The following is a 27,377-nucleotide window of genomic DNA, read 5'->3' as shown; positions in this document are numbered from 1 at the left end:
CTTCGGACCTCCTATGGAACCGCCTCACTCCTCTTATGACTCGTACCTTCACACTCACCGCCTCCTCTCTTCTCCTGTCGCCCTGGCTCTTTGGACGGTCGCCGTCTCTCTTAAGCGCGCCCCCATCATCCGCAGCACCGCTAAGCTACCAGATCACGTCTTTCTCTGCCTCCTGATCCGTCACCACCACCCGCCATCCTCACCTTTTTTTCGGGGCTTCTTTTCTCGCGCGCACCGCTTCCACTGTCACTGCCTCCACCCGCATCACTCAGGAACGGCTGCCCCTTTCACAAGTAGATCCTTGCGACTGCCCGCGCGCATCGGCTACGTCAGCAACGCACCCGCAACGGCAAGCAGCCATGCAGTGGATCGACAGGTGGGGTGCCAACCACTACGATGGCTACGCCTTCCGGCAGTGGCTGCTGGACAACCACGATATCGCGATCTATGTTGCAGTTGGGTACATCACATTTGTTTTCCAGGCGCCCAAGTTGGTGTCCAAGTACCTGAACCTTCCCGCGAATGCCAAGAGCAGCGCCCTGGTGCCGGTGATCAACAAGGTCTGGGCCGTGTGGAACATCCTGCTGTCCGCCTTCGCCTTCTACGGCACCGCGCGCGTCGTGCCGCCGCTGCTGTACAACCTCAAGGCGTACGGTCTGCACGATACCCTCTGCACCTTCCGCCCAGATGAGTTCTACACGTCCGACGTTGGTGTGGCGCTCGGCCTCTTCACCATCTCCAAGGTGCCCGAGTTTGGCGACACCTTCTTTCTGGTGCTCAAGGGTACGAAGCTGCGCTTCCTCTCCTGGTTCCACCACACCGCCATGTTCCTGTACGTATGGCTCTCCTACGAGACGGGCAGCAGCACCCTCATCTGCGCTGCCGCCATGAACTACTTTGTGCACACGATCATGTACTTCTACTTCTTCTTGTCGGAGGCCGGCTTCAAGAATCTCGCCCGCCCGTTCGCCATGTACATCACCATGCTTCAGCTCGTGCAGATGGTCGGTGTCATTTTCGTGTCCGCCTACGTCATTGCCCAGAAGTACATCCTGGCTGGCCATGGCATCACAGACGGCATGAAGGGGTCGTGCTCTGGTACCACAATGGCGACGGCCCGTCTGCAGCTCGGCATCTACACAGCGTTCCTCTACCTCTTCGGTGAGATGTTCATGAACAATCATGTACGCCCGCGCTCTTCGAAGAAGGCGGACTAAGCACTCCATTTTTGTGGTAAAAGTGTGCTGCTTGCCTACGTGTGGACTGTTTCGGACACCGTTTCGGCCTCGTAGCTGCGTTCGTTGATTGGGCCTGCCTGTCTGAGCGGCGAGTGCGTGCTCTGCAAGGTATCTTCGCCTTAGCACGTACTGGCCATCAATCCGTCCCCGCGGGTCTCTGAACGGTGGATGAGATTTGATGGGGTTCGGAGAGGCACGCCACGAGAGAAAACGAAGAGGCGAGTGCAAGGCCGTCGCGTGTGTGTGTGTGTGTGTACACCTGCATGTATGTGCGCCCATTGTCTGTGCGCCTCTCGTTTGTTGTTGTCTTGCTCACGTCCTCCCCTTCTCCCTTCCCGCTTCGCTCTGCTCGTGCGTATGTGCGCGTAGGCGTGCCTTCTCCCCACACACACACACCCATCGCTTCCCGTGATTTTCCCTCTCTTGCGAGTGTGTTTGTGCACGCGACTTCTTTTCTTGCCGGTTTCATCTGGTGTGCTCGTTAACTGCGGCACAAATCAGTGGTGCATGGAAGAAACAGCAGTAGTTGATGCTGTGTACAGACTAGTCGTGAGCCAGCAGCGACAGCGCTGGAACTGCGAGCGCCATGTGAGTGAAAGAGATGGGCCACGGTGTGGCTTGTGACAGCCAACTCGCGTCATGCACCTTGTCTTCCACCTGCAGGGGCGAGTGACGACGCACGATTTTTAGATGCTTCTCTCAGACTCTTCTTACCTCTGTATCGATGTCGTGGGCGCTGATGTGTACCTCATGGACGATTGTGTGTGTGTGTGTGCGTGTGCGTGTGTTTGTCTTGGTTTGGTTTTCAGCATTTTTTCGCTCGATTTGCTGCGCAGGTGTGATGCGCGGAAGAGCCGCACAAGGTCGAAGAGAGAACAGAAACGTGGAGACCCCTCTTTGCTGTGCTCCTTCGCCCCTTGATTTCAGTTTTGCTCTTCCGCTTATTCCCACCACCACCGCCACCACCACCCTTTATCGAGCGCGCGTGTACAGAAATAGCGATGAATATATCATATAGGCACATGCACGCATGCCCTTCTTCCATTCTTTTTTTCCTTTCCCTCTTTCTCTTGCGCGCCCACGCCTACTTCACTTCCGGCCACCGATTCCACCAAGTACGCAGCTAAGGTGTGTGTGTGTGCGTCCTTTTGCTGTTTTGTTGTTTTTTCGGGGGAAAGAGGGAGGGAGGAGAGAGGGAGGGGGGAGGAGGAGGCGGTCTCGTGGAGCCGCAGTAGCATGTGCATCTCACCATTATCCCTCCCTCATCGTCAGGAAATATGCCTCCTACCCATACCCCATTTTATGTCTCCCTTAAGTGATGCTTTCGCATTTTTCGCCCCCCCTCTCTCTGTCTGTGTGTGTGTGTGTATGTGCTCCCTACAAGGCGGCCTGCGCTCACACTCCACCCCGTCCTTTACTCCTTTCTGTTCTCGCTCGAGCTCATCGGCTCGCTCCCTCTCCGCCCTTTACACTCACCCGAGCGCCCGAACATGTCGGCGGGGAGAGGATGGTAAAGGGGAAGAGGAAAGTGTGAAGAGGGCAAGGCGGGGGGTGGAGGACGACGACGGTAAGAGAGCTCCCATCGCTTGTTGGCGCGAACGAAACAACCGCGAATATGCGAGAAGCAGACGATTATGGAAGAGGCGCCGGTGGTGCTGACAATGGGTCTGCGTGGGAAGGCGTGACCACATCTATACAGGCACACGCACACACACGTGTGTGTGTGTCATTCGTCGTTTCGTTTTCTTTTTCTTTGCCTCCCCCGCCCGCCCTGCCCCTCCCCTCCTCCCTTTCCTAACGGACTCGCTCCTCTTCTCTGCTCTTGGCCAGTATATATCAATCTATATCTACACAAGGGGTGTGTGTGTATATAGAGAGAGAGCGAGCGAGCGAGACATATATATATTGGCTCCTTCTTTTTTTCCTTTGCCTTTGCCTTTGCCTTCTCCCACTCGTACTCCCTCCCCCCTCCCTCCACACACCCCACCCATCCTGGACTCGTCTAAGTAGCGAGGCACGTTCTTCGTCTACTTTTCTTTTTTTTTCACCCCCCTTTTTGCTCTGAAGGCTCAAGTGCGGATTTCTCAACACACACACACACACATGCATATACACATGCGCAGACTGTCTTGTAAAATGATGGCGAGGGTATCTGTGTGCACACTTACTTTTTTTTTTCGTGTCCTCTCCCCTTCCCTTAAAGGGCCGGTGTCGTAAGCGCTCCTCTCCGTGTGGGAAGTGGGGGCGGCGGAGAGGTTGTGCTTGTTTGTAAAGTAGCTGCCACCTGACTGCGTTAACGTTACGTGTGTATGTGTGTATGTGTGTGTGTGTGTGTGTCTGTGTGTGTGCGCGCGCGCTTGCTCCTTCCTTCCCTGAAATACTTTTTGGATTTTTCGTCCCTGTTTACTTGTTCGTGAGTACCTTCGTGTGTAGCGGCTCATATGATTGCCCGTTCCCTTCCTTCCCCTCTTGTGATGGCCCTCACGTACGCGTGCGTATATGTGTGTGCGTATATATATATATACATATATATATGTGTGTGTATGAATGTCTATAAGGATGGAAGACAGCAGCCATTTTGGACGCACATTCTCACGCGAGCGCACGCACAGATGCGCATTGATGAAATTCCTTTAGCAAAGGAAAAAAAAACGGTGGGCGCCCGGGGAAAAGAACAGAATCGGCGCAGACAAAAAAAAGAGGTAGTGAAGGCGAAGGCTGGCCCGGCTGTTTGTTGCCGGTGCAGCGGCCTACGTCGTTGGCTTCTGTAGGACGCCTCTATCCATGCGGGAGGGAGGAGGTGCAGATACGTTTGTCTATGCACTACAGATCTCTGTCTTGCCGCATCCGCAGAGCGGCGGCAGCTGGGAGGGGGAGTGTGAAGTCGGTACAGCGCTCCCGTATGTGTGCGGGCGGCAGTCCACCACCTCTCCTCTATGCGTGCGTTGCATCGCCGTCACCAGAACTAACGCATCGCACGCAAACGGCTGGTTGCCTTCAGAGCAGTCCACACCCTTTTCTGCGGCGCGCATACGTTTCTCTTTCTCTTGCTCCGTCCCCCACGCAGACGCACTCCCGCCCGGTCTCTTTTCTACCGATCCCACACACACATATATATACACATTCACCTACACACAGATATATATATACCTCAAAAGTATCATTCAGATTACACGCAGCAGAGAAACGATGCAGTGGCTCGACAACTACGGTGATCGCCACTTCAACGGCCACGCCGTGCAGAAGTGGCTGGAGTCTAACGTGGATGTGTGCGCCTACATTGCCGGTGCCTACCTCGCCTTTGTCTTCACAGGCCCGAGGATCATGCAGGCCCTATTCAACGGAAACCCACCGGTGAGCATCATCAAGAAGGCGTGGGCGCTGTGGAACATCGGGCTCTCCGTCTTCTCCCTCTACGGCTGGCTCCGTGTCGGGCCACCGCTTCTGCGCCACCTCATGAAGGATGGCCTGCACGATACCGTCTGCACCTTCCACGACGATGAGTTCTACACGACCAAAGTCGGCTTTGCCATTGGCCTGTTCGCCATCTCAAAGGTGCCGGAGTTCATCGACACGTTTTTTTTACTGACGAAGGGGGTGAAGCTGAGCTTCCTCTCCTGGTTCCACCACGTCACGACGTACCTGTTCGCGTGGTACAGCTACCAGAAAGGGACCAGCATCTTCATCTGCGCTGCCGCCATGAACTACTTTGTGCACTCCATCATGTACTTCTACTTCTTCTTGTCGGAGATCGGCTACAAGAACCTCGTGAAGCCGTTCGCCATGTACATCACCCTCCTGCAGATCGCACAGATGGTCGGTGGCCTCTTCGTGTCGGGCTACGTTACCTTTCAGAAGCTCACCGAGGATGCAACGAAGCCCAGCACCTGCCCTGGCACGGCCTTGTCCACCGCCCGTGCGCAGCTGGTGATCTACATCTTCAACTTTTACCTCTTCTCGGAGATGTTCATCAAAGGCTACGTGCTGCCGCACAAGGGCGGCGCCGCCCCGCGCCCCGCGCCAGCGAAAAAGTTGGAGTGAGCGCAACGCAGCGTATCTTGTTAATGACGCAGCCTCTCCCGTCGCCTCTGCCTCCTCTTCCCCCGACCACTTCAAATGCACGCGCGCGCGCACATCCAACCGCCCTCGTTAACTTTTTTTTCTATGTCCGCCATTCTCTTTTCTATCGACATCCCTTCGTGTGATCTTTTTTGTCGTTCGCTGTGTGTCCTGCGGTCTCTCTCGTCGCGCATTTTCTCATTTCTCTTGTTTTATTTTTGGCGTGTTCGGCGTGTGTGTGTGTGTGTGATGAGGAGGACATGAGGGGGAGGGGGGCCCTCTGCGTATCAGCTCTGTATGTATGAGTGTGTATTGTATTCTTCGCCTTCTCTGTGTGCATGGAATGGAGTGCTTCGATACCGAAACGTGCGCAGAAAGACACACAGACAAGAAAAAAAGAATGCGACAGAAACAGCAAACGGCGCCAGGCGGGGAGTGTCTGCGGCGGCCCACTAACAGGAAAGGGATGGCAATCCTGACAGCGGTGTTGACTCACGTGTCCATAGGCGCTTGCCTTGGTGCGTTCGATGGCTTTGTGGACTTCTCTTCTGTTTGCATTGCCTGTCTGTGTGTGTGTGTGTGTCTGTCTGTCTGTCTGGGTGTGTGTATGTGTGTGTGTGTGTTGTTCATCATTGGCCTCCCCATTCGCATATCTTCTCGATCTACATGATAGATTTTGGGAAGACCCCTAAAGCCAAAAGGAGGAGGTGGCGGAAGAGGAGGAGAGAGGTGCGTGTGAACCGGGAAAGACGAAACGCAACGTCCACGCATGCGTGTGGGTGCGTGGTTGATGGGTTTGTGCATGTGTTTGCTTGTGCGTGTGTCCATAGATGTCATGCTACGTCGCGATAACACCACATATTGGCGACTCTCGCTCTCTCACATCAGCTTGCAGTTTCTGATTTCTTTTGCTGGGCGGGGGGGATGGGGATGGAGAGGGGGGCACACAACGCGCCGAGAGCCTGTGCGTAGGCTTGCCTTGTTCGCTCTCTCAGCCATCCTTCTCCACCTTGCCGTCATGCTAACATGCTGCCCCCCCTCGCACAGACCTTCCGCGCGCCCAGCTCCATCTGCAGTGTCCATAAGTACATGCGGCCGCGACTGTCGTTTGCGCCTCTGAGCCGCACGCGAGGACTCTGCGCTTGTGTACGTGGGTGACACACATCTTTGCTTTCTTGTGCGTTTTATTCTCTACACGATGTGCTCGTATGCATGCAATATATATATATTACATATTTGTGTGTGTCTGTCTCCCCCACCACTCGCGCCCGCCTCTCTCTCTCCGTTGGCCTCTCCAGTGTGGCTCTCTCCCCCAGGCTGTCTCCCCCTGCTCTCTCTCTCTTCGGGTGCACAGGCGTCCAAGAAAGCGAGGGCAAAAAAGGCACGCGCCCTTTGTTTTTCACTGTCGCGTGCATGCTCGCCTTGCAGTGCATAAGGGAGGGAGATGAGGGGAGAGGAACAGGAGGAAAGACGCGCATCTCGACGCGGAGAACCCAAAGGTGGAGAGGGCAGAGCAACAGAAGTGTGACATCCATGGCGGCGTAAGTGGGAGGGGTCTCGTCGGTACGTCCCCTCCCCTCTCCCAGGAGATGCGCTTCTTTTGTTGTTGTTGCTCCGGTAGCAACGTGGGCATGAGCACCACAGAGGGATACGAATGCACCCTCGCTCCCATGCGATGCGTCCCTCCCCGCGCGAACACGCCTAACCTCTTTGACTACACGAGGTGTGCAGGAAGAGGGGCTCCGGGTCCGCGAAAGGGCGCGCGGGGTGGAGGCCTTTGGTACCGTCCGGCACGAGTCCCGCTTCATCGTGGCCACGACAGCACCGCACAGAAATGGGAGAGGCTGCTGGTGCACGCGCTCCTCTAATGCCGCGTATTGTTTCTCTTCCTTGCAGCACACCCCCACCCTCAGCTGCTTCCCCGACTCCTTTGCTCCTCTCCTCGACCTCCGTCTCCCTTCCCGGCACCACCCTACACTCGCTGAGCGCACGTTCGGTCAATTCGACATCGCAACATGCGTTCGCTTATACTATAATGGAAAACAAAACGATGCAGAGCACTTTTTCGCCGCTGCCCCCCACCCCCTCTCCTTCCCCCTCGTCCCTTTCTTGCTCGCGAGTATTTGTTCATCGCTGCCATCCTCTCCCCACCGCTCTCCTACGCGTCAACATGATGGCGAACTTCATCGACTACGTCGTCCACTTCGACGGCTACCCGCTGCAGGCTTATTTGCTCGAGAGCATTGATGTGATCGGCTACATTGCATCACTCTACCTTGTCATGGTGGGCAAGGGCGACCGCATACTCGGATGGTGGAACAAGCGTCAGGTGCTGACCGCCAATGCAGCGGCGAAGCAGAACGGCACCAGCAAGGAGACGGTCGCGGCGCTCAAGGCATGCTACACCGTCGCCTCGATCTATCATCTGCTCGTCGGCGTCGCGTGCGCAGCCGTCTCGTGCATGCTAGTGCCCGCCATGACGCACTCTGTCCTGGCGAACTCTTTCTTCCAGACCATGTGCTTCTGGGATGACGCTCGGGTCTACAAGGGCTACGTCGGCTTCGCCCTCGGCGCAGCTGTGCTGTTGAAAGTTGTGGAGCAGCTCGACACCTTCTTCCTGATCCTGCGCGACTACATTATCGCTTCTCCTGCGCAGGAGAAACAGCAGGTTCGCCGGGTGCAGCCCTCGCACTGGTGGATCCAGGTGCTCAGCGCTCTCTACTTCTGGCACACCTACAGCATTGGCACCAGCTGCCTGACGATGATCGCCACCTTGGCGACGCTCACATCTGTCGCCCGCAATTTCATCTACATGCGGCAAGATGCTGCGCAGGCCCACGGCAAGACTGCCGTCGCCGCCAAGCGGAAGGGCGCGCTCGTGGCGCTTGATATGACGGAATGGATCGGCTGCAGCGCGCTCTCTGTCTACGCAAGCTACATGAACTACACGAATGAGCTCGGGTGCATGACGGTACAGGCAAACGTGCGCATGGCGCTCGTCATGTACGTGACCGCTGTTTTTCTACGCCTCCGCGAGCTGAGACAGGACGCAGAGACCCCAGTGGCGTTGAAGTTCAAGAAAAATCGCTAACCCCTTTTTTGACCGCGTTCATTGCGCCTCCACTGCATACGTTGATGCTGTGGGCATGTGCCATCGGCACTGATGCTGCATCGCATTCCTTTCGCGTTGGTGCGCATCCGCACCCGGTTTTCCCCCTCTTTGTGTGTGCCCTCCCTTTCCTCTTGGGCCACCGGGAGCCTCACGGGTGCGTACGTACGTTTATGTATGGTTGTGTGTCTGTGTGTGTGTGTAGAGGAATGGGTAGGCGATGGGGTGTGTCAGTAGAAAGAGTTTATGGTTGATTTGGGCGTCGGCGGCATTTATGGTGGACCCGCGCCTGCGTATACGTGTTTATGTTGATGTGTGCGCATGACGCTAAAACTGTGAGCCACCGGAGATGCATCGAAAGCAAATACTGTGACTCACACTCACGCACACGCACGCACTCACACTGAGCGCTGGTCTCTCCTTCGCACCTCCTTTTTGTTTTTTTTGCTCACCGTTGCTCTGCTGCACGGAGCTCACGGGCCCTGTCTGAGCGCCTCCCTCCCCCTCCCATCCCTCTCTTCTGTGTAAGGATGTGGGCAACAAAAAGTGGAGGCTAACCGCCTCTTTAGGTGGCAGTTGATGAAGAAAGCGCTTCGGTACAAAGATGCGCACACGCAGCCCCCTCGCCCCTCTCTCTCTGTAGCCCTGTTCGATGAGAGGGGTGAGTTGGGGTGGAGTGGAGTGGGGGGACAAAATGGTGAAAGCGGCAGAGGAGGAGAGGACACTTGTTTGGGTGACGCTGGTCCACAGGCACACGCACACAGAGACCTCCTCTTCTCAACTCTTGGGTCTTTTTTTCGCTTCTATTTTAGATTATTCATCTCCTCTCAGCAACGCCCCTTTCGTGCGCTGCTCTCGTGCTCGACGGTGAGGAACCCCTCCATGTGCATTCGTGTTACCCCCCTTCCCCTCACCCCTTCTCTTCAGCCCTCTTCTCGTCCTTGTGTGCGTGTGTGTGTGTGTGTGTCGATGATATGTGCGACTCCGCTCGAGTGCGCTGGGTAACTAGGCCTGTGACTCTGTTCCGTACTGAAAGACGCTATTTCTGCCGCACCTTCTCTCTCCCTCTCCCTCTCTCTCTTCCCTCTCGTGAGGAGGCATTCCGCTCTCATCCCCTCCTCTTCTCGGAGACAGCATGCGATGTTGATGGCAATGTGTACAGGATAGTGCCTCCTCCTCCTCCCTCTTTCGCTGCTGCTCTTCGCCTGGCCTCTGCCTCTCTTTCTCTGCGCGCGCGCGTGTGTGTGTGTGTGCACCACCTGTGAGTGCTGTGAAAGTGCGCCGCAGGCTCCTGCGCCTCTCCACCACGCGCTCGTAGCTACGCCATGGCATTTCCCATTTCGGGCCTCTTTTCGTTCAGCGCAGCGGCTTCCTCGCCCGGACTGGGCGAATGGCCTTCTGTTGTTGGTTGTTGGTTGCTGTTTTACAAAGCAGGTCACGTGGACAGCCTCGCCAAGGTCGAGGCGGGCGAAGACAAAAAAGGGAAAGCATTTTTCACTTGCTGGAGAGAGGAAGAGGAGGAAGTTGCGTGTCCGCTGGAGGGCATGGGAAAAAAAGAGCATGAAGAAGGAAGGGGGCGCGCGCCGGAGCGATGCACCACGCATCAGCGCAGTCGTGTGTGCTGATGCGGGAGCCGCTCGCTCTAGAGTCGATATCAAAATGAGGCTGAGCGCGTAGCTGCTGATGCCCACTGCAGCGGAAGAAACAAAGAAAAAATGAAACGGAAGAGGGGAGGCTGCATCTCGTGGTCTCCCTTTTCTCATCCACAGCCCCATCCGTTAGTGGCTCTCAGTGAACATGAAGGCACGCAACGATTTCTCTGCCTTACTCCTTCGCCAGCACCCCGATGTCACCCTTGACAGCTGCGTAGACGGCCTCTTGTAGCGTTAGGCAATGGAAGGGGGGGAAGAGGGTATCGGCGAAAATTCATTACGCGGATAGCCAACGAAGAATCCCTTTTTTTCGGTGCCCGCTTCGGAACGTTGATTGCAGGACTGGTAGGCAAGGTGAAGCGAAGGGACTGGAAGCGGTGTACCTCATGTCTGTGCATGCGGAGGAGCTGTGGTTGGTGAGAGACACAAATAAAGGCCCTCCTCTGCATGTGTGATAGCTGCGCGAGAGGGGCGGAGAGGAGAGAGAGAGGGGGAGGGGGGGCGAGTTCAAATCGCTTCACTCAGCGTTGTTCAGCTAGTGTGTTGCAGCGACTGTATCCGTAGGCGATGCCTTCTCCCTTTACTCTCTCCCGCCGCCACCACCACCACCACTGCCCGCACCCCTTCATCTCCACCCCTCCAGACATGAGTGCCCCCCTCCCCCTCACGCCAGCTTTTGCTTGTGTGTGCTCGGTAGTCTGTGACGCAGTGCATGCGCATGATGCATCTCTGCTGTTTTCTGCCCTTCTCCTCTCTTGCCGCTCACTGCTGCCACCCACACACACTCGCTCTCTGCCGCGAGCATACCGAACAAACGCGCGCATCAGCTCTTATTTATATATATATATACATATATCGAAAGCGCGGCACCAACTCTCTCTCCCTCTGCTCGCCCGCTGCCCATCCCGTGTAGCACCCTTGTTCACGCGTTGTCGCGCGTCGCCAACACCACCGCTTAACATCAGTTGCGAGCCAAAGACGTCTCCGACAGGCATGTTATTTGGCCAGGTTGTCTGCTACGGTTGCCATCGCATCATCACCTACCCCCTCGGTGCTATTACCTGCCGCTGCCGATTATGTAATACAGTGAATTCGGCCCAAAATCTGCAGATCAGCTGCGGCACGTGTGGGCAGATGCTCCACGCGCCCATCAACACGCTAACACTCCTTTGCCCTTGCTGCGGCACCATCACCGACATCCCCGAGGAGCTGCTGCCACCGCTGCCGAGCTGCACCAGCCTTGGCGGTGGGCCTGAGGAAGCGGAAACGGTCATGTATGTTTCACACCCCACGCTCCCTCCGCAGTCGCCGTCCAACGGCGAGGCCAACGTGACCGCCGCTTGCCCCGCCGGGCCGCAGAGGCTATCAGCGCCCCCAAAGGATAATGGTCATCTGCCCTCGGCTTCATCCTTGCAGGGCCGCCTCTCGGGCAGAGACGAGGCGGCGTCAGTAGTGCAGGGGGGCAGGGAGGAGACCGTCGTGGATTGTGAGGCCAATGACGCGTGCGAGGAGGCTGGAACGCGCAGCGAGCGCGTTAATCCCGTGGCCTCTGGGGAAGAAATGTATGTAGCAGCTGCAGGCCGGGAGACGCACAGGGCAGCGCCGAGTCGCCTGGCGCCAACGGTCATGATCGCGACCCGCATTTTGTAAGAGAAGACGAGGAAAAGGCGCCTGGGAAGCCGTCGCCTTCGCTTTTCAGCGTACCCCTCGCGCTCGCTCCCCCATGGGTGGGGAGAAGGAGGGAGGAAGGGGGGCTGTAGAAGCTGCGGCAAAATAATTTCTTGGTGCCCTCCTTCGCGTGCCTGACTTTACCGCTCCATTTCCTCGCCACTACCCCCCCCCTCCCCTTTCTCTACGCACACATACGCACGCCGCCTTCCGTCTGCCAGGGCTTCTGTGGAGCCGACCGCACTGAGGGCGCCGTTCTGTCGGCTCTTCCCTCCCTCCTCATGTGTTTTTGTGCATATGTGCGCATCCTCCTGCTCTCTTCTTATTTTTCTTATCTCTTGCAGTGGTGGCGGCTGATGCAGTGTGTGTTGGAGTGCGAATACGTTTCCCATGGCCCTTGCATGGAGGTATACGCCTTCACGAGCATGCGCTCCTCGGTGCTGTTTCTCCGCCGATGTTGGTGAGAGCACCCCACGCACCCCCCCTCATGGCAATAGGACGCAGCGCAGGCTCTCGCTTTCCCCCGCTTGAGGGAGCACGAAAAAATGGGGCACCTGCACACAGCTGCGTGAGTGCTGATACACATGAGGGCGGGGCGCCCATGTCGGCGCGCGGGCTGTGGCTGTGCCGGCTTCTCCTCACGCCACTGAGGGCGAAAAGAAGCGGCGGGGTTGGATGCATGATCTACCCCTGGAGGACATGCTCGCCTCTCTCTTTGACTGTCTCAAGCAGATATGTATATATACATATACATATATATTCCTCTTCGCAGTGAATCGCACGACCCTTCTGTCACACGAGTGGTCTGCCCGGCCCACTCCACACACGCGTTCCCCTCTTCCCCCCCTTTTCTGCTGTTTCTGTAACCCTCGCGCTTCATGGGCATATCCCAAACAGTCACCCTCCGTCCTCGCTGCCGCTCCTTATCAATTCTGTCCTGCAGCGCCGCCTAGACACAGTCTACGACGTCCATCCTTGCGGACTGGCATCCATCCGAGTAGGGAGGGGGGAGGGGGGGAAGAGAGAGAGAGCCTGCACACGGGGGGAGTCCGGCTCCATATCTCTGTCTCTGCCTGCATGTATTCCCCCGATTCTCTGCTGCTCTCGTCCGACAGCCGACCGCGGACACCTGTATTCCTTGCCTTTCTCGTCTGTTGGTACGTGTGTCCCTCCCCCCTATCGCCCCTATCATTTAGTCCCCACAAGCGCTTGTTGCCTCCCTTGTTCCACCGACCGTCCGCCACCCAATGACGGCGAACAGTGATGAAGAGCTCGATGCACTCGTCGACTCCATTTTGGAGTCGCGCGATCGCCCCACTATCACTTGCCAACTGTCCCAGCGGCGGTCATCCTCACAGCAACAGCAGTCGTCTAGCCCTGCGTCCGCATCCTACCGGTCGTGCGGCCTGGGCATCAACAGAAACGCCTCGACGTGGCGCAGGGAGCACACCAGCAGCGGCAGCCACAACGCCAGCGTGGGGGCAGCCACAAATGCTGTTCCTCATGGCGGCAGCGGCAGAACTGCGGAAACGGTCGTGACAGCCGCACCAGCGTCCCCACACACGTCGCTGTCCACGAGCAATACAACGCCAACGCGGACGGACGCTGATGAAGAAGAGAGAGAAGATGTGTGCGCCTTAGTCGAGCGCATTCTTGCTGGCAAAGGCACGCGCGGGCTCCCCGCAGCCTCGAGGGTGACGAGGGACACCCGGGAGCCTCAGCGCGCACCGCCTTCAGCGGCCGCGCCGCCCTCCATGCCACTTCAACGACCGGCAGTGCGATCCCCGCCCCCTACCTTGTCGACCTCGTCTATGAACCACTCCTACGCTCCGCCACTGCTCGTCGGAAGCTGCACGCCCGGCAGCACACGCCGGCTGGGGGGCGCCACCCGTGTGCAGGGAGGAAGTTGCAGCCCGTCCCGCATGCTCGGCGCCCGAGACACCTCACCGAATGCCTGCAGGCAGGCAGTTGTCCGCCGGCTCACCCTCTGGCATGAGTGCAAGGAGGCGAAGCGTGTGCAGGCCGTCTACGAAGCTCTTGAACGGGAGCAACAGGACTGCACCTTCGAGCCTAGCATCAATCACTTCGGAGTGGAAGTGGGGAGCAGTTTGGCTGTCGATAGGGACGGTCGCCCTCCCCATCGGCATCGCCACAACGTAGAGGAAGCGTTGCGTTGCCCCTCTGCCCCGTCGAAAGCTCGTGACGGATCCGGCTGCCGCCCAGTTTCGCCCGCGAACACAATCTGCATGTCCTCGTCGTCTTCGCGAGGCACATCGCATATGTGCGACTACATCCCATCACTGCAGCCGCCACGGCAGCCCATCACCGGCGCAGACGCCTTTGTGGAGCGCCTTCGGCGGGCGCAGGGCCAGCGAGACGCGCACCGAGAGGCCGAGGAAGCGAAGCGACTTCACTATTACGATCCGGCAACCTTCCGGCGCGATCTCACTGTGCCAGTGCCCTTCGAGCTCGGTGCGCATCCGCGGCGACGGCTGACGGAAGTGGCTGCCGTGCCCCGTGCGCGGTCGAAAAGCCCCGGTGGTGTCGTGGGTGTTGCACGTGCCAACCCGTCTTCGCCCAGCGCGCGCGCATCTGCTTTCACCGCATACAGATGTGCAGGGGCAACACCTCTGCCGCCAGAGGAGGACGTCCTCTGTGACCTAGACGAGGGCAACCGCCTGACGCCTGAGAACACGTTTCTCTCGATCGCCCCAAAAATTCGTCAAGCGCTGCTGTTCGACCGCCAGATGGAACTGCAGCTGCGCCGCGCAACGGACTCAGTCCGCCGCACGGCGGGCCGCGACTGATGCGGAAATATAGCCGAGCTGTGAGCGACGGATGGCGGTGGAAATGGGGACGCTCAGTCGTGTGCCCTGCGCGCGGGGCGGGGGGAGGAGGGGGGCAGTCGAAGCGTCTGAATCAGCGCTGGCTGCCGCTTTGCATTTCGTTGCGCGTCTTCCACGCAGGCCTTCCCTCCTTCGCCTCTCCCTCCCTCTTGTATTCCATGACACCCATGCACTGTATATGAAGCCGACCCAAGTGCACTTTCTCACCCCCTTCCCTCTCTCCCTCCCTCTCTCGCGAATCAGCATGCGCAAACAGAGTTCGTGCTGGTGCGCGCGGGGGGAGGGGGTCGGCTGGTGGGCGGCTATCCAGCGGGCGATTAGTTTGGCCACTGCAGGGCTTTGAGCTGACAGACGCCCCGCCCGCCCCCCCCACACACACACTCCTCTTTTATTCCTCTTCCCACCCCCCTATCGCCCGGGGGGAGCCCTCTGTGACTGAAAGGCGCGTTTGATTCACTCTGCCGCCCTCCTCTCCGCCTGCATTTCTGTCTGTCTCTCTCTCTGCCTCTGTGCACTGGCGGCCTCACACGTGCCACTGGAACACATTGCGCACGGCATGCTGCCCTCGCTGGAAGCGGCGTTTGTCGCAGTGGACGAAACCAAAAAGAAGGAGTAAAGCACATGCGTGGGCTGCGGCTCCCGCGTTGCGCGTGGCGTCCATGTTCGGTAAGTGCAGCAGCAACGCCGCGCGCATCAAGTAGCCGTTCCACGGGCTCGCCAGGAGCGGCGGCTGTCGTCAGCGTCTCATACAAACCTTGGGCAGCGCCTTCAGTGTGCTGTACTCAGCGTTTTTATAGCACGGTACACAAGAAACAAAGCACCATCGACGATGTACGCAGACACGGCAGCACGGACATGGGCGCCAGTGCGACCTCTGACGCCACAAGCGACGATGCCATGGATCTCATTTGGTCAGTCATGCCCGATGCGCATGAACAGTGTCGCGAGGCAACTTTGGCGAGCATCCCGCACGAGCACGCTGCTGCCAAATCCACCTGCACGACCACGACCTCGCCTCGTGAAGGTGATCAAGCATCAGACGCTAACGGCACGGCTGCCTCCTCACCGGCGCCACCGGTGTCGTACGTTTGGGTGTCAATGCACAACTTGCCTCGCAACTGGCTGCATGAGGACATCGTGGAGCTGATCCATCAAGTCGCCGAGCACGCAGGCGTCGCTACACCGGTAGCCTCCAGCACGCCCCACCCCGCTTCTTCTCAAGAGGGGGACGCGGCGGCGGCGGCGGACGACGACGACGGCGACGAAGAGGGCTGCACAGGCGACGGAAACAGTAGCTTTTCAAACCACACACCCTCGCCGTTCGTGTGCCGGCTGCACATTCCTTTCGGCCGCCGCACCGGGCTTGTGTACGGTAGTCCGACGATACTGCTTACCTCTCCGCAGCTCGCCGACTATCTCATTCACAAGCTCACCTTCGACCCAGACGACTTCCGCAGCCGCGTGTACTTCACACGCACCACGCCGGAAGAGCTGCCAAGCGGCTATCAGCAAGAGCAGCAGCACCCGTGCGAGAGGGCAGGTGCTGGGGGCGAGGCAGCAAGCAGCGACGGGAGGGCGCGCATCACATACACACCGGTGGAGGAGACGGTGGAGCGGGAGCAGGACGAGGCGCTGCGCACGTTGGAGCTCGATCGGTACCTATTCGCCCCGGACCTCCTCTTAGACATCGTCAAGTCGCATCAGAGGCGGCTCGTCACGAAAAACGAAAAGGTGTTGCTCGGCGCCTTCCTGGACGGCGAGGAAGACAGCGATGAGGGTGAGGACGAGGACGAGGAAGACAAAGCTGGCAGAGAAGCGGAGGAGGAGGAGGAGGACGCAGTACGCGGCGACAGCGATGCTGAACGTGCTGCGATGTCGATCACCCGCCGTCGACGGCAGCGGCGCCAGACCACGTCAAGTAGTGGGGTTCGTAAGACCAAGAAATTGCGCCCCGCACGACGACGTGTCCGGGCGGGGACGCAGAAGCACCTTGGCCGAGGCTCCATGCATAATATGCCCATTCCGAAGCCCTACGTGGAGGGGCGTAAGCTGTAGCCGATGTACCGGTGCGTGTTCGGCTGCGCCTCTTTCGCTACGCGTGAACTCTTAGTCGCTGCGCAGGAATCATTTCGGGTGCGGCCATGGAAAGCGCTCGTAGACCGCGGCAATACTGCGAAGGTGCGCATCGAAGTCGATCCTTTTCCGTCTGACAAACGCGGCTCATCGCCTTCCGTGACTAAACCTCAGCAACGCGACGCACAAAGTGCGCCCTCAAAAAAAGGGTGATTCTCGCGCTTGCCTTCGCTGGAGGCGAGCCCCTCTACCGCTCGTGAAGACCAGCAAGCGCTGGCGGCTCACGGCGCATGCTTCGCCACGCCGTGACGGAACAGTCCTCTCGACTGGCACTGAAGCGTTCGTATGGCAAACTTATGTGGGTGTCATCGAGGCTGACTGCTAGACTCAGCACGCTGTGCATCTCTCTCTAATGTTTACATATATATATGTGTGTATGTGTGCGTTTGCCAGACAAGCATCACCAGTCAGTGCCGCTGAGCTCGACCTTCTCGCTGTCGAGTCACACACAGGCGGTACGGACGCTCACCCCTTACCGCAGCAATCACCATTCGGGCCAAAATTCAGAATGGGCACAAAGAAGAAAGGATGGGGCACCAAGACGGCGTGGTCGATGTCCTTCTTTGACATGATGCCATGGGTGTCCGGAGACAACGCTGCAAGTGAGCCCGCACAGGCCGCCACGGCACCTGTGTCGAGCTGTGCTCCATTCCAGGGCCCGACCTCGCTCGCGTGTGATACTTCCGACAAGGCAGCGGGCGCATCACCCAGCTGCTCTACTCCACCCGCACACAGCAAGCCTTACAAAGAGCGCAAGAGGCAGGAGCTGGACCCGCGTAGCCGCTGGCGTTGCCGGCGTTGTGGCTTGGTGCTGCAGCCGCCGCTCGACGCAGCGACGGGCAAACCGCGCTATGGGGTGATGATGACGGAGCATCTGGAAGGCGTATCGTCCGGGGGAATGACGCACCTGGCAACCGGTGTCGCCGTATGCACCGCAGGCACAATGCGCTACGAAAAGGCATTCGAGAAATTGGGTGTTTTCTCGCATGCTCAGCCCAGCAAGCGGCCACGAGAAGATGCCGCCGAGGGCCCCAGCAGCGGCGGAGTACCTGAGGCGAAGGCCGGCATCGCTGGTCCTTGGCAGTCCCGGCACCACCAAGAGGACATCGTCGACAAGAACGCCGCCCGCGACGCTCTTCGCCGCCTGCTTCGCCAGTGTCAGCAAGGGGCGCGGCAGCACGGCACCTCCTGTTCCTCACCCTCACCGCTCATCTTCATTGTGGTTGAGAATCCAAAGACACCGGCGAACGCGGGTGGTATTCTGCGAGCGATGCGCTGCTATGGCTTGCATGGGCCCGCCGCCGCTGCCGCGACAGCTGCGGATGCCACGGATTTGTGCCCGAGCAGGACTGCTTCAATGAGCGCCACCGTGCAGGACGTTGAGGAACACGCCGAAGAATCAGTCCGACGGCGCGTTGGCAGTTTTATTTTCTCAGGAACGCGGCTGCACAGGGCCATGGCGCACTCCGAGTCCGTCCGCGCACTGCCCACCGACCCCGCGCACGCCGGACGTGAGATTCCCCAGCTGTGCGTGCCGGTGCTGGACGTGCTGTTCGATGTGCTGAGAGACGATTACGGGCATGGGAGCAAAAAAACAGGGCCACCGTCGCCCTCCGATGTGCGTGTGGTCGCTGTGGAGCTGATAGAGGGAGCCGTTCCCCTCCCATTCTATGAGCACCCCTTCAGCCGGCCCGCTCAAGAGGCGGCAATGCCGCATGTCGGCAGCAACCCTGATCCTCACAAGGAAGCTTCTCATACTGCTGGCGCGCATCTCCCGATGGTCTTCTACGTGTTTGGCGCTGAAGACGGCACTCTTTCTGCGTATCACGTGCAGCACGACGTCGACGATGTCGTCTTCATGCCAACAACCGGCAGCATGAACCTGGCAGCCACCGTGAATGTTCTTCTGTACGACCGCTTTGCGAAGGAGGTCTGCGGTATGCTCCCCAATGCTGCGAACGCCACGTTAGGAGAGCGTCGGTGGAAGGATGTGTTTGGCGCCCGTAATCCCAACAATCGAATTCACTGGACGCGTCCTCTCGACTGATGGGCGGAGGGGGGTGCGTGGAGGGCGGGAGAAAGAGGGGAGAGCCGTGCGCCCTGATTTCTGGTTCACAAGAGCTCTTCTGCATGGTCAGCGCGCTTGTATCCATGTCGAGACTGCCTCTCCCCCTCTCTAAGTGACACACGTACAAACTGCCGCCTCCTGTAGGGGGGGGGGCAGAGGCAGGAAGCGTCGTGCGTCGCACTCTCCCACGCACTTCACCCAGCTGACCCCATTCGCCATAACGAAAAATCGATTAGGAAGAGAAGAAAGAAAAGGAGCTCCAGAGGCGCACAGCAAAGCCCAAGCAGCGATGCGGCGGATGTGCAAAGAGAGCGGGTGAGCGATAGGAGGAAGAGGGGGGGCACGGATGTTGCGCTGCCCGCCATCCGGTGTCTGCTAATCCCGTCTCGTGGGTATGGGAGGAAGAAGAAGAGGACGGGGCACGTGCATCTGCATCTGGCGAGGTCCGAGTCCGCCCTCTTTGCCTTCTTCGTGGGCGACCCTAATTGCGGGGCGCAGTGAGGAGCACGACGATAATTTTGAATGGAGGAAGTAATTCGGCGCTCGTGTAGGCTTGGCAGAGCCGCAGCCGGTCCTTCTGAAACGCGAAAACAACGATGAGCCCAAGAGTGGGCAATACTTTTCTTTCGCTCGAGTGCATCGAGCCAACGCTCTTCTCCACCCCCCTTCCCCTTCGTCCCCTCGCTGCCTCGCCACGACACGAGAGCGCCCTTCTCCCCTTCCTGCATGTGCGCACGGGCAGGCAAAGTTTCTTTCGCTGAGCCGAAGAAATCGCTCACTTCGCGCGCCAAGCGCTCGTAGACGTACAGAGAACACCGCCGGCGTCGCGGCCGTTGATGCAACGAAAATCGCACGCGCGCCGGTGAGCCCACCGCAAGCCGCACCCGCGTTTTTCCTCTCTCTCTGCCTCTCTGAAGGGGTTCGTGTGCACTTGTGTCAGCAGTCGTGCGCAGATTTTGTTGTGGGCGCAGACACCTGACGTCGCTCACATGGCCACAGGTCACGCCGCCCTCTGCCATGTATGGGAGGGGCGATGCAACCAATGGGAGCCGACGCGAGAGGTGCCACTTCCGTCGCCGCTGCCGCCTCGTGGATGTCTTGCCTCTTGCTCGTCGTCGTCTCTCCTCTTCGCATTCGATCCAGTAAGCGCCGCCTATGCGATAAAGGGCGCCTCAGCCACTGCTTGGAACGTGCTGGATCTGGAGCTGGCACTGCCACAACAGTGCCGCACATCAGTGATGGTCACCGCAGACCTACCGAACATGAGAGGTGGTGCCATGGACTACGCCCAAGCGGCTGTGTATGGCCGGTGCAGCAGCAGCGAATCGACTCCGTGCTCTTGCCAACCTCTCGTCCAGATTGACCCCACCGAGCTGCGCGCACTGTTCTGCAGCCGAACATCGGCAGATAAGACTGCACTGCGGGAGTCGTTCGCTGCAGCGCCACCGCTCACGTATGAACCGATGTTTGCGCGATGTGCACGGCTGCGCTGCAGTCTTTTCGACGTGGTACTCCATGGCGGCGCAGGTGATCCAGATATGATGGACAGCGATCTTTGTTCGCCGGACTCCCTCGCAGAAGTTCTCGATATCGCTCTCTGTGCACACATCGGCGCCCGTGCCACCGACGGGAAAGGGGCAGCTGACCGTCATGGAGGCAGAAACGGGGGTTCGCTAAGGGTGGCATCTTTGGTGGGCAGCACGGCACTCACCCTGGCACGGATTCTGAAGATGTTGCTGCCGCTGTCACGGATGCCAGTCCTCGCGGTAGGGCTCACCCTCGCCCGCCCCGCTGTAGCGGCGTCAGATAATGCGGAGCGCGCTGGCGTGTCTATGCAGTGGTGCTTCGTCGAGCGCGGCTCTTCCTTTTCGGCGCCGTACGAGGCGTTGTGGGCACACTGGATGGCAATAGTCAGACCAGCAGCCACTCGACTAGAGGGCTCGAGGCTCGACTCGGCGCCCTCTTTCGCCGCCGGCTGTCATAACGACGACTTGGCTGTTTGGGCCCGCCTGCAGCACTACGCAGAGAGAGCAGCGGCAGTCCTATTCGGCAAGCAGCCGGCCGGCTCTGTGTCACCCAAGCATCTACATCTATGTGCCCTTATCGCGGTGCTCAGTGAGGTGCGCGCATGTGTGACGCTACCGTTCATCTCCAGCCCTCACCTGACTCCGCTCTTAGACGAGATAGCTGTGGTGCAGCGGCTGCTCTTTCAGTGGTTTACCTTCCTTGGGCTCCGCCGCGCATCTTCATCGCATTGTCAGCCCTCGGTAGAGCTCTCGACGGAGATTCGTGGCATCGTCCTTGAGCGCAGCTGGCTGGCGGAGCGGAGCACGTGCAGCTCCATTGGCTCCCTCAGACACTGGTTACACCTTGTTTCGCAATGGCTGACCCTGCGGGTTTTAGAGGCCACGTTGGAATTGTTGCCATCGGTGGTAGAGTGGGAAGGGGAGGGGGACGATGCGTCAGCTGCAGAGACACACGTGCTGCTTCGCGGGGATGTCGACTCAAGCTGGCGCTGCTCGGTCGGCTTGTGCTCGTGCGCTGATTGCACTGCGCGCTCGGCTGGAGAGAAGAGCGGTCTCGCATACCTGCGGCCGTCTCGCTGGATGCGCTACCGAGCCACCGCATCAGCACCAGACGTCGCATTGCCGGAGCTGCCCAAGGAAGAGGCAGTGCTTGTGCGCGTGCTCGAGCGCTTAATGAAGGCCTCCATCGGCACATCTGACGACTCGCGCAAGCCGCCCTGCCGCTGTACCACCGCGCACGCTCTTCTTCTTGAGCCTGAAGTGCACGGGGTGATAGCGTATCGGCTGCACCTTGGCTTGCCGCCACACAAGTGGCAGGGTCATGACTCATCGGCAGCTGATCTTGGCGCGCCACCTACGTCACAGCGCTTCACGGCTGAGTCCGCGATGTCGAGCGCAGCACCTCCACCGTCGCGCAGGGTGTGTGCACCGGCGGTCGCGGCTCTCTTCTCCTGGTACGCACTCGACTTCGAGTCGTTCTTCGGTCGCCTGTATCGAGTGGGGAGGCTGGCACGACGGTACGGCTCGTGCGATATCGGCGCTGCGGATGCAGCGACTCCTGGCCACGCCGACCTATGGAGTGGCGTCGTGGATCACGCCGTGCCGTGCGATGATGACAGCACTGGTGGCCGTAGCCGAGCGCACGAGGGACCTGCGCTGAGCTTGCTCAGCCGATGCCTCCTCTTGGGAATGTGGATGTCACTTGCTCTCGTCAATGTCGACGAGGATGTCGGTGCCGTCACCGCAATGCGCACCATCCGATCGCAGAGCCGTGCTTCCCGTGAAGCCTCCCCCTCACCACGATGGGCGTGGAAAGGGACACTATACTACTCTAGTCGACGAAGCGTTCTGCATGTGCGAGACTGGGCTACAGCCCTCCATCTCCGTTACGTAGCCTCCTGCTTGTCTATTGGCGACGACCAGGACATGAGCAACGAGATCTGCCGCGGTGGGTCTCTGCCGCATGGGGATGGCAGGAGAAAGGCGTGTAGTGCTGCTATGAAGCTGGCAGCGTCCATCGTCGTGAGCTCCTTCGCTCGTGCCCGCATCGCCGTGGCTACCGCCGCCCAGGCTCGCTCTCAACTCAAAGCGCAGCTGAGCACTTGCCTGCCCGCCTCTGCGATGCACGGCACCCCCGCGCACGCCACAGCAGGCTGCCGTGGGGCCAGTGACACCACCGGCGACGGAAATCGCTGGATGTTTGGCACCGGTGATTGCGACAGCGATGGCGCGGCCGCCACGGAAGAGGAAGAGGACGAATGCGTGCTGCTGCAATGGTGCTGCGACTCGGCGAAGGAAGAGAGCGGGTCGCGTGAGGGCGACTGTCGAGTACCGCTCGCACGACAACGGCAATTGAAGGAGCGCGCGAGCGATGCCGATTCTCTGCCGCCCAGCAATCCGCTCTGCAGCGCCTCTCTCCAAAGCTCGCGGATCGACTGCAGCGTCGAGGAGTTCGCGGAGGTGAATGAGTACACAATTCACCAGTCGCCCGAGTCACACACGTCGGCGCCGCCAGTGGAGGTGGCGCAAGGGCCGCCTTCCATGGCACCTGCGGCGGTGGCGTCTCTCCTCGATCTGGAGTCGTCTCTTCGAGAACTGCAGACACGCTGTGCTGTGTCGGAACTGCTTTGGCTGGTCGGCCTCGCCGAAGGACTCGCGCGGCGCGCGGGCGAAGAGAGTGAGGCGGCTGCCTGGCAGCGTCTCGTGAGCCATGCACAGTCACATGGCGCGACGGTGGAGGGACGGCGGCTGTCCGGTGCTTCAAGCACGCTGTATGTGGGCGCTGTGCTGCTTCACGAATATGCGCAGCCGCCACCATGCGCCGATGCCGCGAACCTCTCTGTTTCCTCGTCGACTCCGCAGACGCGGGGTGACCTGACTTCCTCGAAAGCAGCGCGTCTTGAGAAAGGAGAGACGTCGGCTCGCAGCACACTCTGTGGAGCGGAGCACCGCATGCGTCAGCACGTCCAGGCCTGTTGCGCCCACATCGGTGCTCTTCTCCGACTGCAGGGCCAAGAGGCAAGCCAGCGCCTGCGTTTGAGCCAAGCGTGGGCGCTGGGGCAGGAGGAGCTGCAGATCCGGTGGAGCACAGTGCTGGTGCCGGAGTGCTTGCTGCGCAGCCTTCTCGCCGAAATGGCTGCCGCGGACGCACGGAGAACGCTGGCCCTGAAAGAGGACTCGCAGCCGCGGCGGCAGGGGGACGCTTGTGAATCGCGCAGCAGTCATCTTGGGTGCGCCCCTGCGCGGCACCTCCGGGAGCAGCGCGGGATGGCCTCTGCGCCCCTTTCCGGCGATGCGCGGGCCCATCGCCTCTTTTTGATGTGCGGAGAAGCAGAGGAGGTCGACAGAGAGGCGTCCGGCTGCCGCTCACGGCCCATAGCCGGCTCCCCTCATGTCTCCTCACCTTGCCAGAAGGGTCGACAAGACCCGCAGACACCACCTCTCCCGCCGCCCTGCGCACCACCCCTCGCGGTGCAGCCGCATCCTGTTCTTCGGCAAGTTCATGCCAACGAATCTACGGTGAGGGTGCCCGTATCGCCGTGCGCGCGCGCTGCTTCGGCCCATTCGTCGGTCCCTGTCTTCTCTTTGTCGCTTCGCGAGGCGCCAGTGCGGGCATCAGCTCGCCGATGCCTGAGCGAGCTGGCCCCTCACCACAGTCGGATCCATTCCGGCCTCTCCTGCAGCGCACCATCCCACCGGCTTGAATCGCCGCGAAGCAACGTAACTTGGAGATGGCCGCTAGCCGCGGCTGGCGGGGCACTTGTCCATCGCGAATCTCAGGAAAGGAAAACGGCACTCCTAAGAGACCGCGGCGCTCGCGGTGACGAAGCAGCGCGGCGACGATCATCGGCAGGAGCAGGCGCGTCGATGGCTGTTGCAGAGGCGACTCCCCCTGCCGCTGCCGTGAAGTGTAACAGCACGGGCGGCGAATGCGCAGCCGATCTTGGCAGCGGGCGTCCTGACCTCTCTATAGCAGAAGAGAGGAAGGCGCCCCACGCGCACCCGCGCATCCACGTCACCCCTGCTGTGTGCATGCCCACCACAACCTATGTGGCTCGCGCAACTTCTGTGCCATCACGTCGTCTTCACAAGCCCGTGGTAACGTGGTTGGAGGATGTGCGGCAGTGCTGACTGACGGAGCCGCTTCTCCTCCTCCCCAGCGCCCCTCGCTTCCCCATCCACGCGCCGCATCGATTGAGAATACGGACTGGGAAATACCCCGCAAGCAGCTTGAGGTCGCTGAGGTGCAGAGGCACCGAAGACCGCATTGCTAGAGCATATGTGTTGCACTGAATGCGTGCGCTTTGTGTGTGTGTCTGTGTCTGTGTCTGTCTGTCTGGGCCTTTCAATATGTCTGGCCTAACAGCGTCGACGGCGATGTTTGCGGAAGGGGCAGGTTGGACTGTCAGTATCCATAGCTCGCTCCGAGTCCTGCGCATGTGGAAGCCACCGCTCTCCTGCTACCCCTTCCACCTCCTCTCTTTACACCCACCCCCAATCCACTCTCTCTATTGCGCTCAGCCGCAGGGACCAGGCTTCCTCCTGCTGTGAACTCCTCCCAAAACGTGTAGCCTGTACGCGCCCAGTGCACACGGCCGCCAAACACGCGCTTCGCGCACACGCACAGAATCCAGAGCTGGCTTGCGAGCGCCCCTCACGGCACGCACATACTCAAAGCCAACCGCCCTGTACCTCTGGCATGCACACCTCTTTAGTGCGCATTTTTTCACTGACACGTCGATCATGTCCCTTAGCACCTCGCCTGCGCGGCTTCAGCTTTGCCGCACACCTTTTTGTCTCGGCACTGGCGGAAAGTGGTGGAAGGAGGGTCCTCCGGACTACACTCGTGCCAACCACCGGCGCATGAAACTGGAGCAGCAGCGCATCGAGTCGAGCCAGTATCTGCCGCCCATTGAGCCAACCCCTCAGCAAGCATGTCGACTCTATCGCCGCCTTTTGAAGGAGGGCTACAAGACGCTCGTGGTGACAGACAAGGACTTCTACCGTCGCAAGGTGCGCTACGAGCTCGAGGTCACCTCTCGCCAGACAAGCTCTCGAGTGCGTGGAGTTATGTTTGAAAAGGGTCACTGGATGCTGGAGAACAAACTGGGCGGTATCCTTTAGCGCATGTGTCCTCTTGGCTGTCATTCTCTAGCGGCGTTGAGCACGCGGAAGGGGTGTGGAGAGACTGAGCGTTGGCACCAAAGCCGCCTCCGTGATGGTGCTGGCGGTTGCCTCGCCCTCCCCCTCCCTTCGCTGGCTGGCTCACTCGCCTTCGGGGTCTTCCTGTACGCCTCCCTCCCCCATCCGCTCCTGCAGCGGCACAGGGGCGTTTCTTCGTCTTTTTCGGCTTGCGCTGATGCGGCATTTTTTGACTGCTGGGGAGGGTGGGGCGGGAGGGGGAGGGGCAGTGAAGGGTACCTTGTGGCGGCTGTGTGTGCGTGTGGGTGAGTGTGTTCGGTACAGACAACGCGAGCATAAAAAGAGGAGAAGCAAGGAGGAACTGCAGTCGCTGACAGATCCCGTGTGTCGGCCTCTGTGGCGTGAGCGCGCTCGCCGCATCAGCCGCCTATGGTTGGATACAGAGGGGCCGCGGGTGCGCCTTTTGCTTGGTTGCAGTGGGCCTTAAAAAAAAAAACATCCGCCCACTGGTGCCTCCATGTCGCGCATCTCGCCGTGCATGCTGGGCGCGTTGCACGGGGCCTCTCCCCTCCCCCTGTGCCTGCTGCCAGGCAGCGTGATGCGCGCGCGCGTCCGTTCACGGGAGCGCCTCCCATGCTGGATCGCCGGTGTGTTGCAAAGCCACTCGGAGGCCGTTTCCTTCCCCCTTTCTCGCACTGCTCCTCCTCGTACAGCGTACCGAAACACGGAGAAAGAAGTGCCTGTGTGCAATGAACCCGCGCCGTATCCTCCTTGGCGCGCAGTATCGGCGGCTCAGCACGCCCTGAGCAACGCCCCTCCCCCTCCGCACCCGTACCCTCCCTTCCTTCACCTCCTCCCTTTCCTCACCACTATCGCTCACGAGCACGTGTGCGTCGGGCGATAGACAGAGGTGAAGCGAACACGTTGGCCTCTCCCCACGCCTGCGCATCTCTCTTTCCCTCTCACCAGCAGCACGCCTCTCGTTCGACGTTTGAGCCCGAAGAGCCTCTTCACACTCCTTGACAGGCAAGCGGCAGGCGAGGGCGCGCTCGCTTAGCAGTGGCACGTGGCGGCAAATCCTTTGCGGCTGCACGTTCGTCAGCGCCGCGAGTGTCCGCCTTGCCGCTCCCTTTCAGATCACTTTGGCTCGGTAGGTCGCAATGGTGGAGAAAACCTATCTGCGCTACGTCGTCGGACCACAAGGCGGCGCTGTCGTGAGCAATGCCTCTCTTGCGATGGACGCCGCTGTGGTACCGGCCCGCTACACTGCCGCCGCCGGCCGCAACCCTCGCCCGCGCACGGGCTCCTTTGGGCGTGGCGGCCGCGGCGGGTCATCCGACGGGCATGGGGGGCGCGGGCCCAGTGGTCGCCCGCCCCCCGCCCTCATGAACGCCACAGCGGCGGTGGTGCTCTTCGTGCCATCTCTCGAGGCCGTCCGCGTCTACTCGGTGCGCAGCGGAGAGCTGCTTCACACCCTCATCCCTGCCGACGCGAAGATGCCGGTCGAAGTCACCGCCCTGCGCGTTGTGCCCTTGGAGGCGAACCAACACGGCGGCAAACTTGGTGCCGACGCGAGTGTGCAGAGTAGCAGCGGGGCCGTCGCGCAGCAGTACAGCGCCGGATGGATGCTGTTTGTCGGGTATTCGAACGGCTACGTGGCGGTGTTCTCGTGCAGTGCGTCGAACAACTACGGGCTACCGGTGTGCCGCTCCTACGCGCTAGGCCACCGCGTGGACACGCAAGTGCTGACTGTCGCCGTCGACACGTCACGCTCGACTCTGTGCTCGGCAGGACAGGACACCGACATCACGGTCTGGGATCTTGTAAGCCAGGAGGCGTCGTTTCGCATGCGCGGGCACCGCGGCGCCGTTGTGGCACTCGCGATGGTGCCGTCCTCGTCTACTGGCACTAGCACTGTAGGCAGTATGGGCGGCAG

At 59.9% G+C, this 27,377-nt stretch overlaps 7 protein-coding genes across 7 annotated transcripts in view; all 7 read left to right on the top strand.

Moving 5' to 3' along the window:
- Positions 1-4,427: 4,427 nt before the first annotated feature.
- LSCM1_04865 (uncharacterized protein) lies at positions 4,428-5,279 on the top strand (the record flags this gene model as incomplete). Its single annotated transcript, XM_067322350.1, has 1 exon — positions 4,428-5,279. One exon carries the CDS (start codon positions 4,428-4,430, stop codon positions 5,277-5,279), a length of 852 nt encoding a protein of 283 aa, XP_067180123.1.
- Positions 5,280-7,467: 2,188 nt separating this feature from the next.
- Positions 7,468-8,388, top strand: LSCM1_04864 (uncharacterized protein; the record flags this gene model as incomplete). The annotated part of the gene is made up of 1 exon (XM_067322349.1): positions 7,468-8,388. The coding sequence occupies one exon, from the start codon at positions 7,468-7,470 to the stop codon at positions 8,386-8,388; it is 921 nt and encodes a 306-aa protein (XP_067180122.1).
- A 2,663-nt stretch (positions 8,389-11,051) lies between these two features.
- On the top strand, positions 11,052-11,708 carry LSCM1_04863 (uncharacterized protein; the record flags this gene model as incomplete). The annotated part of the gene is made up of 1 exon (XM_067322348.1): positions 11,052-11,708. The coding sequence occupies one exon, from the start codon at positions 11,052-11,054 to the stop codon at positions 11,706-11,708; it is 657 nt and encodes a 218-aa protein (XP_067180121.1).
- A 5,505-nt stretch (positions 11,709-17,213) lies between these two features.
- LSCM1_04860 (uncharacterized protein) lies at positions 17,214-18,752 on the top strand (the record flags this gene model as incomplete). Its single annotated transcript, XM_067322347.1, has 1 exon — positions 17,214-18,752. The coding sequence occupies one exon, from the start codon at positions 17,214-17,216 to the stop codon at positions 18,750-18,752; it is 1,539 nt and encodes a 512-aa protein (XP_067180120.1).
- A 1,259-nt stretch (positions 18,753-20,011) lies between these two features.
- LSCM1_04859 (uncharacterized protein) lies at positions 20,012-24,430 on the top strand (the record flags this gene model as incomplete). Its single annotated transcript, XM_067322346.1, has 1 exon — positions 20,012-24,430. One exon carries the CDS (start codon positions 20,012-20,014, stop codon positions 24,428-24,430), a length of 4,419 nt encoding a protein of 1,472 aa, XP_067180119.1.
- A 612-nt stretch (positions 24,431-25,042) lies between these two features.
- LSCM1_04858 (uncharacterized protein) lies at positions 25,043-25,423 on the top strand (the record flags this gene model as incomplete). Its single annotated transcript, XM_067322345.1, has 1 exon — positions 25,043-25,423. One exon carries the CDS (start codon positions 25,043-25,045, stop codon positions 25,421-25,423), a length of 381 nt encoding a protein of 126 aa, XP_067180118.1.
- Positions 25,424-26,601: 1,178 nt separating this feature from the next.
- Positions 26,602-27,377, top strand: part of LSCM1_04857 (uncharacterized protein) — a gene marked incomplete at both ends in the record, with an annotated part of 3,528 nt that continues 2,752 nt past the window's right edge. Inside the window, one exon of the mRNA XM_067322344.1 lies at positions 26,602-27,377. This exon is cut by the window's right edge and continues 2,752 nt beyond it. Within this exon, the coding sequence (XP_067180117.1) occupies positions 26,602-27,377 (776 nt within the window).

Source organism: Leishmania martiniquensis, chromosome 14 (assembly GCF_017916325.1).
Source record: "Leishmania martiniquensis isolate LSCM1 chromosome 14, whole genome shotgun sequence".
Taxonomy (NCBI): domain Eukaryota; phylum Euglenozoa; class Kinetoplastea; order Trypanosomatida; family Trypanosomatidae; genus Leishmania; species Leishmania martiniquensis.
The sequence above is the reverse complement of the archived record's forward strand: the minus strand, read 5'-3'. Positions and strand labels throughout refer to the sequence as shown.